The 15,701-nt window shown below is 33.7% G+C and overlaps 1 protein-coding gene across 2 annotated transcripts in view; it reads right to left on the bottom strand.

The window, feature by feature from the left end:
• LOC140444092 (influenza virus NS1A-binding protein homolog) overlaps positions 1-15,701 on the bottom strand; it is a 69,544-nt gene that overhangs the window by 9,337 nt on the left and 44,506 nt on the right. Inside the window, exons 3-6 of one of the 2 annotated variants that reach the window (XM_072535739.1) lie at positions 10,866-11,032; positions 3,585-3,788; positions 1,423-1,599; positions 1,045-1,350 (exon numbers count right to left, since the gene is read on the bottom strand). In XM_072535739.1, the coding sequence (XP_072391840.1) occupies positions 1,045-1,350; positions 1,423-1,599; positions 3,585-3,788; positions 10,866-11,032 (854 nt within the window). Of the gene's footprint in view, positions 1-1,044; positions 1,351-1,422; positions 1,600-3,584; positions 3,789-9,060; positions 10,046-10,865; positions 11,033-15,701 lie in introns of those variants that run through there. The other variant, XM_072535740.1, reaches the window with a different exon arrangement.

Below are 15,701 nucleotides of genomic sequence, written 5' to 3' on the forward strand. Positions count from 1 at the left end.
TGACAATAATGACAATGGGTATAAAATATCAAGAAACGTCAAACGGTCAACGCCAACCTTCATTTTAAACTTTTTTAGATTTATTTTTATTTAGTACAGTTGATGCAATGTATTATTATTTGACATAAAATTTTAATCATTTACAATCAACAAAAACTAACACATACAAGAGGTTTGACTTTTTAATCAATTTAATTTATTATTTATCGAAAATAATGCCCCAATACGATCTATAGTAAAAGTATACGAGTAAAAATTTAAAATTGAAAAACAATTGATTCTATCGTAGAGATAATACAAAGTGACAGTAAAGATGTTAATTTTCTACGTATTAGATTATGTTGTAGGAACTCATTTTAATTAAAATGTTTGAAATTTATAACATTTGTTTAAATTAATACCTTATAATTTGATACTTCATTATGGTTGTTCTATTTTTGGTAAGATTTGATCGTTCACTAAAAATTTAATAAAAGTGCGACAACATTGTCGCATATGTCGTTTTCATTGGCTATTTATGTAGTTTGAAAATCACTTATTGCATTTTAAAAAAAATTTATACAGGGTGTAACATTTAATACGAATCCCTAAATTAATTTTTCCAAAGCCAGTCCTGGAATTTTTTAGTTTAGCTAATACCAGTCGAATGCTTGATAGTAGTGTACTGTATCATGCAAAAATTAAAAAAATCAAATGAGCCGTATAAACACTACAGTAAAATGAAATAAATGGTCAATTACACAAATCACCCTGTTAATTAATAAAGAAGAGGAGTTGACATTTTTTAGTGGCCACATGATATGCTCCCTGAGGGACTCTACATATGGTAGAAGTATGTAAAGTTCCTCATGACTCACCCTGTATATATCGATTTTTTTGCGCCTTAAATTTCGAATGTCCCACTTTCTACTATATTTTGACTATTAGACAACGTTGTAAGACGGTTAAAGATCATCGATGATGTGAAACAAATTTTATAATAAATATTTATGTTCATGTATACATATTAAAGAATAAAATCTATAAGAATAAAAAAACCCTTACCTGTTTGTCCTTCAACGAGAGCTTCTTGTAGTCCTGAACCATTTCAGTGTCGCTAATATCGCCCGAAGGGAGGCTAGAACAGTCTTGTAGAGAATTATCTAGAGCGAGGTACAACATAAATGTTTTTTCAGAAAGATCAGATATTAGGAGGTGCTCGTCGCTGATCTGGCGTCTGATCCATTCAAGAACAAGTCTACAGAGTGAGTTTTCGTTCACCAGAGACATTTCTTCGCGAGATTGATTTAGGACTTCAATCCGAGCGCAATAGAGATTTAGCACTGTGGAAGATTTGCTGATTTCTGCAAACTGCAAAAAAAAAGAATATCGTAAATAGAAGGTTTAAGAAAAAAAGAACTTGACAGAAATATGTACACTTACCTCTTTGGCAATGAAGGTATCCACTTGTTGGATGAATTCCTTATTTCTGGCAATACCTGGCAGAGATCTAATTTCAACGCAGTTCTCGGCAGAGAGATGTTTCATAAGATGTTGAGCACATATTCTGGTTACTCGTTCCATTTTTAGGTTGTTTGCAGACAAAAACACTGCTTTTACCTGAAATAAAAGGAATGTTAGTTTATAAAAGACTAGCAGTGGACAACAGCGGAGTGACTCTATATATTGATTTAAAGTGTCGACGGGAAGTGTCAACATAATTCTAAAAAAAAAAATAGAAAAAAATTGAAAGCACATGGGATAATGTATCTTTTGAAAACATTTAAATCCATTCGGAGAAAATTCCATTCTTTCCAAAACCAATTGTAGCCTTTGTCATTTGTCTAGTAATAACTGTTTAAATTTTGATTGTACTGTATCTAGACTGTTTCGTAGATTGTTTTTTTTTTTGGGTATAACTACGCCGTATTTTCAGTTCCCCTATAATTAATTTCGTCTGTGTTTAGTCTATTTAGAAAGTACGAAGTACTTCTGCCACCTAACCAACTTTGTATTATAAACACCGACGCACTTTCTTTCTCGAAGTAACGTATGGTCCTAAAGTTTTGGGAAAAATTTCAAAAGCATATAACTCTATATTATAAACACCTCGACGTATATCAATTTTATAAGACATTTTGCAGAGCACAAACCAAAATATTCTGCTTTGTTTATTAAATGTCAATCACTGATGACATTTCAATTCCATGGCCCTCTTTGTTAAATGCATTTTGCTTTTCAATTAGACCAGGTGAAATTTTTCCCAAAACTTTAGGACCATACGTTACCTGATAAAAATGTTTATATTAATATTTAGGTTTAGGTTTAAGTTGTCTGGCTAAAGGGCATATAATACCCAGATACCAATATTTAAGGCATACTTTTAAATACAGTTCTGAGCTGATAAATCGCATTAGCGGTAAGTTAATTTAATTTTGTCTCTTTGTTTGATTACGAAACGCCTTCAGAAGTTCTTTCATTATCACGCCATCACCTCTCCTGCTTCATTGTTTTTTGGCCGACCAGATAGATTAGATTTCTGGCCTACTTGTTCTTGGCAGAAGCTTGCTTGAAGTCACATGGCCTCTCAGGATGAACGAATTAAGTTCATCGGCTAATTTTTAATTGAGTGAAGAATTTTACGTTAGATTTTTATAATTAAATTAAAGTAATATGTATAATTTAGATATTTTACGACTAAATTGTTATTTATTCTGTTCATTATGAAGTTACATGTTTTATTGAGTACATTACGAGTATGATTTGGAACCAGAAAGCTTTTTCGGTCGAAAAATTGTGGTACTCACTAGTTCTCATTTTATTAAACATCAATATCAGTTTATTGTTGTCTGTCTTTATCCAAATTAAACAGTAACTAATCAATAGTTTTTTATTGAAGGTTATTATTTTTTATAAGTTTATTTTATTGACTATTGTTTTCTACTTTATATAGATAAAACTAGCAAGCTACAGCGAAAGTTATTTATAAAGGAAAGACGATATATGAATATAGAACGAAACAGAAAGAAAATGAAGGTCAAGAATGGGTAATAATTAAAAACAGTACAAAAAAAGAACCGGATATATCACATCAATGAGTAGAATGAAAGGAGTGAAAAACAAAAAGGAGATGATAACAGAATATGAACCGGGACAGATAACAGAAGAAAATAAAAAACTACGCAGAAAAAATACTATGAGGCTACCACAATAGATTTAGACTAGGAAGATCAACGAATACATACTTAACTACGAAAAAATTCTAGAAAAACCTTGGGAATATAGAGATATCCTTATAGCATTTATTGATTTAAAAAACTGGAGGCTGAAACCAAGAAATATTACAAGTAAAAAACAAGAAAGCAAAAGGTGAATACTTAAAGACCATTTTACTGTATGTCAATGATTAAAATAGAATACAATAAACTATCTTTAATAATAACTTATCAAAAATGCCGTTCACTTAACTCATTAACATTTCTGAGAACTTAGTGCCTATAATTTTAAAACTATAGAATGGAAATTTCAATCTTAGAAGTTATATGTTCATTTTATGTCCCTCCCATAACATGAATATAAAAATATTTTATTATTTGTTTACTTACGTTATTGTAGTGGACGCGAAGCTTGCCGGTATAGGCGTAATCGATCAAAATTTGTAAAGCTGTCGTATCAAAACCTCCATTCAATCTGTAGGTGATCACATTTTCGGTCCTCTTTTGATCTTGGTCAGTAGTAAACAGTTCAAAAAGATATGGCGATATGCTGGCCAGAACAGATCTGTGGGCGTGTACTTCTGTATTGCCAACCTATACAACAATAAGAGACGCTGTAAAGAAGGTAAAGACTTGGGGAAAGGAACTTAATGCTAAAAATGAGGCATAATAGAGAACGGCTGTTACAAAATCGGTTTCACAATGTTTTATACATATTTACAGCAGTATTCAAGTTGTTATGTACAAACGAATAGCATTTTTACAGCTAATTATTAGAATAATTAGTAAGTTCTTAACAAACATTGAAATATCAAACAAAAACTGTTTAAACATATTATTATTCACATTTGGTATTGTTTATTTTGTTATTGATTCATTTTAAAATAATTATTGTGCAACAGAATTAACTTTAATGTATACAATTTTTGAATATTGTTTACACCACATGAGAAAATCTAGTTTATCTGACGATCTTTTGTCAAGATGATTTTGAAATTTGAAAACAGACGTACTCAAGAATTTTCATTGCGCATACATAAGGGAAGTCCTTTAACCTGTTCACTGTGGACTCCACAGTAGCTAGTGAACTGACCTGCAGTGATGTATGTAATGCACTAAAAAAATTAGTGCCACCAGAGATCATCTTTCAAGTATACTTCAGTAGTGAAGAAATACTTGTGTTTTCTGATGAAAAAATGCAACAATGACAAATCTATTGTATGGAATAGAATTTAGGTAGCTCGACTATGGGGTTTCCCCAGCATTTACCTCTTCTGTCATTGCAACGTTTTCATTTTGTTTTAGCTGCAATCAATAGTTTTAGATATCTACACCGCTGATTGACAGGGACGTGTCCAAAATATTCTGGTTCAGGAGTTACTTTAAGATGATCTTATCCACTTTTCAAAAATTTTCTACGAATTAGCAGAACAAAACAAGGCGTTCTGAAAACTTATACGAGAAGAAAAGATTTTCGAAAACAACAGGGTTTTCGTAGTGGAAGATCGTGTACAGATGCAATATTCGTTATAAAGCAAATTACTGAGAAATCACTAGAGCATAACAGACCAGCATTTCTGTGTCTGATTGACCTAAAGAAAGCGTTTGACATAGTAAGACTCAAAGAGGTAATCCATCTTCTGTATAATAGAGAAGCTCCCTTAAATATTATAAAAACTATCGAAAACATCTACCAAAACAACAAAATGGAAGTCAGAATAGATGAACAACTTACAGAACCTATAGAAATAGGCAGCGGAATAAGATAAGGGGATTCATTGGGCCCCATGCTCTTCAATTTGATTATGAATAAAATTATCAAAAGCGTTAACAAAGGAAGAGGATACAGAATGGGAAACAAAGAAATCAAAATACTCTGTTACGCAGGCGACGCAATATTGATAACCCAAGATGAAGATAGTCTGCAAAGACTGGTCCACAGATTTAACATAAGAGCAAAAGAATTTAATATGACAATCTCATCTCAGAAAACTAAAACAATGATGAAATCAAGAATTTCCTTATCATATATTCCATATCCTCCCTGTCTTGTGCAAAAATGACTTGATCATCTGCGAAAAGTAGTGAATGTAATATATTCTCTTGTACTGGTATGCCCATTGTTCAGCATTTTCTATACCATCTTTTCAAAGCCTGATCTATATATATATGTTAAAAAGTGTAGGTGAGAGACCACATCCCTGTTTGAGGCCTTTTGTTGCGGTGATTGTTTTTGTTATTTCATTACCTAACTTTATTCGCACTTGTGTTTCTTTATACAGTCTTTGTGTTATATTCACCCATTTCTCTCTAACGCGCATTCTTCTCATTGCTTCCCATAGTTGTTTCCTGGGCACGCTATCGTATGCTTTCTCTAAGTCGATAAAGGTCATATGTGTTTCAATGTTCTTTTCTTTGTTCTTTTCAATCACCTGTCTCATAATGAATATATTATCTAAACATGATCTGGCTTTTCGGAATCCGGCTTGTTCTTCGCTATAATGGTCCATGTGTTGTTCTAGTTTTTCTTTTATAACTGATGAAAAGATTCTTGCTATTGAAGGCATTACACTGATCCCTCTGTAGTTATTTGGTGACCTTTTGTCACCTTTTTTGAAAATGGAGGACATGTATGATAAATTCCACTCATCGGGAATCTTCTCTCCTGCTTCGATTTTATTGAACAACATTCGTATAAAGGATACTATCCTTGTGCCTCCATATTTCAGCAGTTCCATTTTTATGTTTCCTGGTCCTTTATTGTTTTTGGATTTCTTTAGTGCTTTATTTATATCTTCCTCTGTGATTTCTGCTTCCTCAGTTATTATTGTCACAGGGTCGTATGAGATATACTCCGGCCTATTCTCCTGCAATAATTTTGTGTAATGCTTTGTCCACTCTTTTGATGTAATTATCTGTATGGTATTTTTACTTCGTTTATTACTTCTGATGTTTTTTATTTTTTTCCATGCTTCCGTTGATCTGTTATACCCTATCGTGTTGTCTATGTCTCTTCACATTCTCTCTTAGTATTCGTTTTTCTCGAGCATTATTCTTTGTTTAACTTGTTGTCTGAGGGTAGCATATTCTCTTCTATATATGATAAGGAAATTAAAGGAAGAATATGAACTTTGGAGACTCAAGATAAATATGTGCAAGACCGAATACTTATGTATTGGACCCGAGGTTGCAGATTTGAACTTAAGTTTAGAAGAAGAGACTATTAAGAGTTGTAAGGCTTTTAAGTATTTAGGGTCAATGATTAGCCGAGATGGTACTTGTATGAAAGATATAGAAATGAAAATAGCACGGGGAAAACAAGCCACAAGAGCACTTCATGGAGTGATATGGAACAACAATCTAACCAAAGAAAACAAAAAGAGGATCTTTCAAAGCATAGTGATGAATATTACCCTATATGGAGCGGAAGTATGGCCAATGACAACAACAATACGAAATAAAATAAGAACAGTTGAACTGGACTTTATGAGAAGATGTCTACAAATCCCAAGAGAGGATAGAATAAGAACGGAGGAAATATGGAACAGAATGGAAGTAAAATGCTCAATTACAAAAAAGTTGGAAAACAGAGCCCTGCAGTGGTACGGGCATGTACAAAGAATGCCAGAGCATAGGTGGCCGAAAAGAATATTAAACTGGGACCCGCCGGGAAGAAGACGGAGAGGAAGACCTGCTACAAGATGGAAAACATACGTCGGAAATGCTATGATAGATAGAGACCTCAGAGAAGGTGATTGGGAGAATAGAGTGCTGTGGAGGACGAAAACGGCGAACTCATAATGGGAAAAGCCGAAGAAGAAGAAGAAATCAAGAATTTATAAAGCCAGTGTAAGACCAATAATGACATATGCCTCAGAAACAAGACTCGACATATCCACAACGCAAAGGCTACGGGAAACGGTAGAGATGAGAGTACTGAGAAGAATTACATTGAATACGATGAGAGATCGAAAAAGAAATGAAGACGTTACAAGAAAATGTAATGTACAGTGTATAAATGAATGGACATAAAATAGAAAAAAAGAATGGAATAACCACATAAGCAGAATGGAGGAGACCCGTGTCGTCAAAATAGCAAGAGATAAGTCACCAATCGGCAGAAGAAGAAGAAGATGGAGTGACAAGCTTCCATAGAGGTATTAATCCGCCAATGAACAAGAAGAATTGCTTATAAAGAGGAAGAAGAAGACTATTTAAGATATTATCTTATACAAAGCCTTACAAGCAGATTCCTTTACTTAACCATCAAAAATTCAACCAAAGGGACTGTAAAGCGACCTCTAGAAGCACGATATATAGCACGTTAATATGAAAATTAAAGAGAAAAATCAGAAAATATACTATTCGGTTGGATAGCTAGTTGCAGAAGTTCCTAAAGAAAGGGGTTAATCTTTGGAAATAAATGCATGCCCTCTAACAAGATGACCAAAGTTGCCAATTATAGACTTCACATAGGTGAGGGTTGTGCACAAAAGATCTTGTTAGTTTGAGGGACACAGAAGCTGAATGGTAATTAGGACTTTACTAAAATCTACACTCTAGCCCAAAACACCTGCAATCAGATTAATATTATGTGCATGTGTACGAGAAAATGTCTTCGAACATTTTCCTAGAAAAAGAAAATTAAAAATATCTAATGAATTGAGGTTTATTACGTTTTGTCTCATGAACATATGCGTGTAATTGTTAAAATTGAAGGATATTTTCTTTAAACGTCCAAAAACCGTTTCGTAACAACCTCTCTTTTAATGAGAGCGTAAAAAATGAAAAGAAAAAAACAAAAATAAAAAGTTACCGTCACCTAAACCTCACGAATCGTTCTAAAACAAAGAAAATTAAACGCTTTTCTGCAATCAGAGCGACAAAAATATTATGAAAAATATTTTACCTAACTTTTTGGTGTTGGCATTAACTGCAACGAGACTTAGTTTTTTCATGCAATTAAAAAATCTCTTTCGAATTATTATTAATATAGTCTATTCCAGCGTTCTCGACGAGTACGACATTATGTCTTACGTAATATATTACCCCACAAACAACGTAGCCACTTAAATGTATTCAACGTACTTTTTAGTTACTCTAGAATGTTTAATGACAATATTTGTTTATTCTTCTTATATCTAGTCCTGTTCTTGTCCGATCTTAAGGTTTATTTGTGACGTTGACTGCCAGCTTCTCTCCATATTTACCTACTCCCAGATTCATAAAATGTTAATTCAAGAATGTGTGTGAATATGAATATTCCACATTTTTCGTACCTGGTGACTAAGCGATTTCATTGTTTGTTTGCATTCGAGGTTAGACAGTTTCCATTACTTTTTAGTATTTTACCATTTAGTATTTTACTACTATGGAAAAAGATAACACTTTAAAGGTAAGACCTGCACTGCAATCTTAATGAATTTTGAGTTTAAGCTTTTTCTGTCACTTCATTTGATATACAGTACATTTTTCTTTAGTTGTAATTATCTTGGCCATATCATACTGTTAAGTTTATGTGATATATCATTCCTAATTTTTGCTTTAACGGTATTATTTACATTTTCAGTCTTTTACTATTAGTATTTTTTCTCAAGTGTTGTTATACGTAATTCCAACGTTAACGATATGCTGCTCAAACTGTATTGAACACCTCTGTAAGTCGTTTTTGCACACTTAACAACGTCCCACTGTTTATTTTTTAATTATTTCTACAAATTGAGTAAATACGTGGCAAATTATCAAAGTAACCGTAAAGAAGTAAAATTTATGTAAAAAAAATTGAATGACACAGGTACACCTCAAGAACGCCGTAATATACCATACTATTACTACTACGGTTTATACTAACTTAAAATCTACTCACTACTGGTCAAAATAATTTCAAATTTGATGATTTTAGAGCTGCCCAGTAGTGTAACTGACTGTTTACAATAACAATTTTCACGGTTTCAAATAATCACAATTTTTTTTCGTAGCTCTGTCATTTTTGAACCAGTAACCATTTTCATTTTGGAAACTAACAATTTATTTACGTAAACTATCAAAACGATCTAATTTGAATATATTGAATGGCAAACGTGTCATGAAAGCGATAAAATTTCGTACACTTTCATATTCAACTCTGTATAATGTAAAATAGTTGTTATTGTGCAACGAACCTTTATCAGTTTTTCGACAACCTTATCATTATACATTCAACTAATTGTTAAGCTGTTTTTTATTATAATGGGAAGTTAATTCTGACGTTTTTGTATTTAAAGGATGTCTGGTAGTTTTTTAATAGTTTTAAAAGATTCTTTATGTAAATTATTAGACTTAGACAATCAGATTTATAAATGGTGCAAACATTTCCTAAATTGTTTTTATTATTTTACGGCATTGATAATATTTAAAGCTGGTTGTTAATAAACTGTACGGTGGTTTGAAATGTTGTCGTAAAATATTAATTTTTCGCTCACCAAATAGCAAGTCATTAAAAAATTGACGTTTAAGGTTTAAATGTTACAAGTTTACAATTTACGGCGTTTTTCTCCTGTTTGTTAGAAAAAAAGAGTGTTTTATATGCTAATGATCACTTTGTTAAGATTAGATTTAGAATATTTTGCACAATTCTTGTTATATTTTGACTTATACAGAATATAATACAAAATAAATAAATTTCTCACAATCTTCAGCACTACAGATGTCACTTTTAGGATTTATAAATTAACTTGCCAATGATGTACAAATATTTATATCGGACAAATAGACAAACTCTTTAAAAATCGTTTAGAGGAACACATTTGAACACAAAAATGACATAAAGTTCATATTAAATTAAAAAGAGAACCGCCCGTGGTAATTTAAAAAGAGGAAACAAAACCATCAGCTTCTAATACTTTGCCTTGTTCTTATTGTGCTATATCCAATTTTGAGCGCAGGACTAGACAGACTGCGACTTCTTCTTAGTTTGTCAGCTTTAGTTATAAATATTGTTGGATTTTGCATTAGGAAAGGAACCCACATAATTCGGCACAAAAGGCAGATGTACCTAGACCGTTTGCAAATACTATGCTGACTATGTAACAAAGCAGCGGGAACATAAATGAAAAAAAAGGGATGTGGCACTCTGGGAGTGAGTGAGGAAGTGAACCATAACTTTTTTTTGGATCTTTCTTTCTTTTCCGCGCTCTCCAAGCACGGAGCGATGGATGGAAACACGCATGGGACTGCGTTTACTACTTCACGTAGTGTGTGGTCGCGCGATCCACCACACGAAGAATTCAAAGAGGCCAAACGTTTAGTTTAAAGCCCATAAATGTGTAAAACTAAAAAAAGCTTTCTGGTGAGTTAAAATATGCAGTGTATAATAAAAAATTAAACAAAACCCTATAACAGAAACTATCTGTACATAATTGCAAACTGTTAGTGCTAAATTTTGTTAAAACATTTTGAATAAAGAATCTTTGAGAATATAACGTTCTTATTCAGTTTATAAACTGTTTTTTCCAACTCTACTAAATACAGTCTTCAAAAGTAAACATTAACCATATATTTCCTACCTTATTTTTTCGATATCATATAATGACTAAAATGGTTACTTATAACACGGCTTCGGCCAATTCAAAAGCCGCCCAGTGATTATTTGAAACTTGAAAAATATGCTGTTTGACACAGTCAGGCACATACGTGAAGAATAACATCACAGAAGTGGCGACTTTTCCTCATCCTGTTCAGAGACTTCAGCAGGTGGACTTGGAGGGCCTCGTCGAAGTACTCCAAGTGGATGATTTCTTCCTCTTCCTCCTCCTCGATTTCCTGGATGTCTCCATTTTCGGGAGTCTCTTTGGTGGTGCCTGGAAATAAAAGGTTATGCTGTTAAATGTGTTACAATATGTTAATCAATATTTTAAATAGAGACAATAATAATAAGACAGTATAGACAATAAAAATTGTCAGTGTGAGAGTAGGATTCCATCAGGATTCCGCGTTAATTAGCATTAGATTAGATACAGGAAAATTCCAAAGTCAATTTATTGATGTTTAATGTATAAGGACGTGATATCGGTAGGGATTCGCGTAAAGATTTGAATAGTCTTTAAAAAAACTAGCCGTAAAGTGTACCTCCTTCTAAAAAAACTGGAAAGTGTAAAACGATACGACTTCCAGATTAGCACACGATAAAAAATGTATTCATTATAAAAAAAAAGGAATAAAATCTCCCGATTCGAATCAGAGTACTATCTAGCGTTCACTCCAGAAGCTTCAAATGCTGTCAAAGACACTAAACTTAACAAGACACCTGGCACGGATACCATACTCCCGGAAATCCCGATCAACTGTGGGAGACCTGCTAAAACCTGGTTCAGTTGTACCAAACCTCTTCAAATAAACCTATAGCTAAAAGCAGCAGACACGTCAAAGCTATTTCAAGAAATACCAACTGAACAAGCAGGATCCAGGCCACAAAGAAGCACCACTGACCAAGGGCTATCTTTAATTACCCACCAGTGGCAGTCGGTCAAGGTCGGCAGTGCCGACCAACACATTTATAGATTCTTTTTTTAAATATTTAATTTAATCAGTATTTCAATAATTAATTATCGCAAGGAATAAGTTGATGTCATTTGTTCCTATGAAATAAAAAAAATATCTGTGAGATAATACAGACTAAATTTTATTCACGGTTTTTAAATTATTTCGACGAATCCGTGCGTTAAGTGATCACTGCGCATCAAAACACTTTTCAAATTAATTATCCGAGTCATCAATCCGACTGTGTAATGTAAAAATCATGTAAAAATCAACGAACTATTAGTCGATAAGCAACCAAACATATTTATAAATATGTTTGGTTAACAAAACCAAACATGTTTGGTTATGTTTGCTTACCTTATGTTTTTGCCATACCTGCCGTTATGTTTGATAAACCAAACATAACGGCAGGTATGGCAAATTTGAATCTGAAGATGCTTCATTTGAATTCGCCGCAAAGTGTAACGTATCACTTGCTAGAGCGGGACGGAATGTTATTTCAGGTTAAGTAGTAAGCAGTAAGCAGTAGTAATGCACTAACTGGCTTTCCCTGGTATCGTATCGATCGATTCGTTATCGCTGCCGTAAATAGTTAAAGGGTTTTTTGATATATTTAAAGTTTTTTCTTTTTTAAAATTAAAGGGTAAACAAATTCAGGTAAACTAAATTAAAAAATGCAAGCTATGCGAGAAACTGTAAGTACTGATCAATCTGATATTGTAAATTATAGTTTTGCAAAATGGGTTTTCATCTCTTTTCTTAAAAATAAAAACAAAAAATCTCCTACGACGATTGAAGTCTTTTTATTAAACGGTATACCTATCTGTGGAGACAAATAAACATTGCTGACCCTATCTCTAAAGCCACGAACCACTACTGCTACTCACATAGAGGCAGGTTACCAAAGAAAGCTGAAGACCTCTGTGACGTTCACTGACATATCGGCTGCATATGACACGGTTTGGAAAGATGGTCTAACCTAAAGTTTCTTTAAATAATCCCCCAAAAACGACCTCTCGGTTTCTAGACAACATGCTGAGCAGCGGAAACTTTCGTTGAACCACGCGAAATACACCACTTCTATTTAGTATGTGTTCTTCCTAATAGATCTAAAAAATTTGGATATGCAGACAACTGGGTACTTGCAACTCAAAACTAGTTGATTGAAAACTCCGAGGACGTCCTAAGCAATGATCTTGCAAGGCCGATTCGAAAGTGCTTTAAACCATGATGTTGGCGACCTTCATGTGTATTTTGCACAACTGCTGCTCTGAAAAGATTTGTGGTTGTTGTGTCAAACCACGTACATTGATTCTACGGCCAGAAAATCCTTCGCCTTCCTGGTCCACGTTTTCCTTCCACTTATCCGTGTAAAATTAATTGCAGCAATCCATATTTTTCGGTGTTCCTCATGATGTGACCAAGCTATTCGATTTTGACTGTTTTTATTGTGGTTAATAGTTCTTTTTTCACTCTTGGTCCTTAACGTGGCCCTTATGTTTTCCAAAACCAATTGGTCATGTAAAATTATAACCCCAAATACCTGGGCATCACTCTGATTTAAGAAACGTTTGGGGAATACCGCAGAAAAGTTGAGAACCCGCAACATCTGCCAAACTACATGGAGCTCATCAGCAGCTACACGTCTACGCTCAGCTATGGAACTTGCATAATTCTCATCTAAGTACTGTGGCCCTATATGGCTGAACGCACTCACATAAAAAATATAGATACCTTAAAATCACTATTCGTCTAATATCTGAAACGATCAAGGAAAGATCTGTTGAAGGTCTAACAATTTCCAAATGCACACCCAGATGAAGAACATGCAGAGCGACAGGCCCAACCCAATAATGAAGAAACATACCATGCATCCAAGAAGCTTCTTCTTTTTTTTATATAGACATGACTCTGTCTGTTTTTCAATGTGCCTCCAGTAAGTTGTCGTTCCATCGTCTTCGTGGTCTTCCTACTGGGGAACCGTCTCTTACCGTCTTTACTACTCTATTTGTTGTCATTCGGCTTATATAATCGTTCCATTCTACTCTTCTATTTCTTACCCAGTTCTTGATGTTCTCCACCTTACATCTACGTCGTATATCTGTACTTCTAGCTCTATCTCATAGTATCTTACAATCAATTTTTCTAGTGTTCTCATCTCTGCTGTTTCTAACATCCTTTTTGTCCTCTCTGTATCAGGTCTTGTTTCCGCCGCGTATTTCTGCCATTCGTTTCTTTCCCGATATTTTTATTTCTCCATATTGTTTCATTCAGGCAGCCTGTGGTCTGTTTGACCTATTCACTTGATCTTCCACTTCAGTTTCGAGCTCTCCGTAGCTAGATAATGTGATGCCTAGATATGTAAAATCCATCACTTGTTCTATTATCTGACCTTCCAGCTCCAATTTACATCTTAGTAAATTTGCTTTTTTAGTTATTACTTTTTTATTATTTCATCCATAATCAGGTTGAACAATAGAGGACTCAGGGAATCTCCCTGTCTTATCCCATTGCCAACTTTAATAGGGTCGGTTAGTTCTTCTACTTTTATTGTGATGTTTTGGTAAATATTTTCGATCGTTTTGATTAATCGTAGAGGTATCTCTCTTGCGTACAGTAAGTGGATAACGTCTTTTAATTTGACCCGGCCAAATGCCTCCTTAAGGTCCTCGAAACATAGATATGTCGGTTTGTTGTATTCTTATGATTTCTCTAGCACTTGCCTCATTATAAATATAAAACATAACGTCGGTAAATCACAGAAGGTCAACCAGGTATTGACCTTCCCTGAAAATTATGGTCAACCCTCAACAGAATACGAACGGGACATGAATTATGTCCCGTTAAAAACAGCTAAATAAAAACAGCTTAAAATAAAAACAGCTAAAACAAATCATTGTTCACAACAGATCTGACAGGTGTGATGAAATAACTTCTGAGAACCAAAAAATTGCACACATTTTGTGATTCATGCCTCAATCGCATTTTAACATCAAAACTTCTTTTTATTCCTGCCCATGAAAAATACACAGCGAGGTCAAAGTTACTCAAAGGAAAAGTCGGTCAGATAGTATAACAAATTAAACATTTATATAAAACTTCTTTTGAAGATAATATAAAATTACCACTCTATTTGATTGATAATTCGTTAAACAACATGGCCAGTCTTAAAAAATACCACGAAACAGAAAAAATGTTTGTAGTGTACACTGTACAGTTCAATTTTTTTCATTCACGAGATCAATAAACTTCATTTTTAAATACCACACAAGCCCAGCCAAATTATTAATCAAGTACACCAGTTATTAGTAGGTAATCACGCAAATCAACTTTAGTATGTAAATGATTTTTTTTTTTCGGGCCTACACCTGAGCGTCTAAACTTATCGTCACAGGCTAATGACCTAAATATACCTTGACTTTTTGAAACGTTGTTAGTGAACAAGGCTTACGTAGTTGTACACTTTAGCTATAATTAGACTATAGTGTGGCTGTCCAATTGTTTCCCGCGTGGAATGGGAAATCTAAAAAATTGATGGGAAGTGTATTTTTGTAAATTGTTCGATACAAGACCATTTTGTACGCGAACTTATGATTTCTTTTTAATTTCGTCGTCCGCCCTGGAGTATTTTTTTGAGGATTACTGTGGTGCTAAGTATTAATTATTCTCTTGTAATCGATTTGAGGTAGGTGTATAATCGCTGCGGTATATACGAGGACTATTTGATAATTAATATAGAGGTGGTGTAAATCCGGAAAAAACTTTCTGCTAAAGAAGAATACTGAATCTACTAAAATAATTTAGTACATTCAATATGACAAAGCAGACCTGTCAATTAACTTCTTGTTGAAAGCAAAGCCAGATTTAACACTATATAATGTTCAGATTGCCCGTATAGGCATAAACGATGAACCATGTAGTGAAGGTCTAAATATTTTACCGAGTGGCCGTCGACTAAAATTTCTAGCCTATTCAACTACCACCATGAAT

This window comes from Diabrotica undecimpunctata, chromosome 6 (assembly GCF_040954645.1).
Source record: "Diabrotica undecimpunctata isolate CICGRU chromosome 6, icDiaUnde3, whole genome shotgun sequence".
Lineage (NCBI taxonomy): Eukaryota > Metazoa > Arthropoda > Insecta > Coleoptera > Chrysomelidae > Diabrotica > Diabrotica undecimpunctata.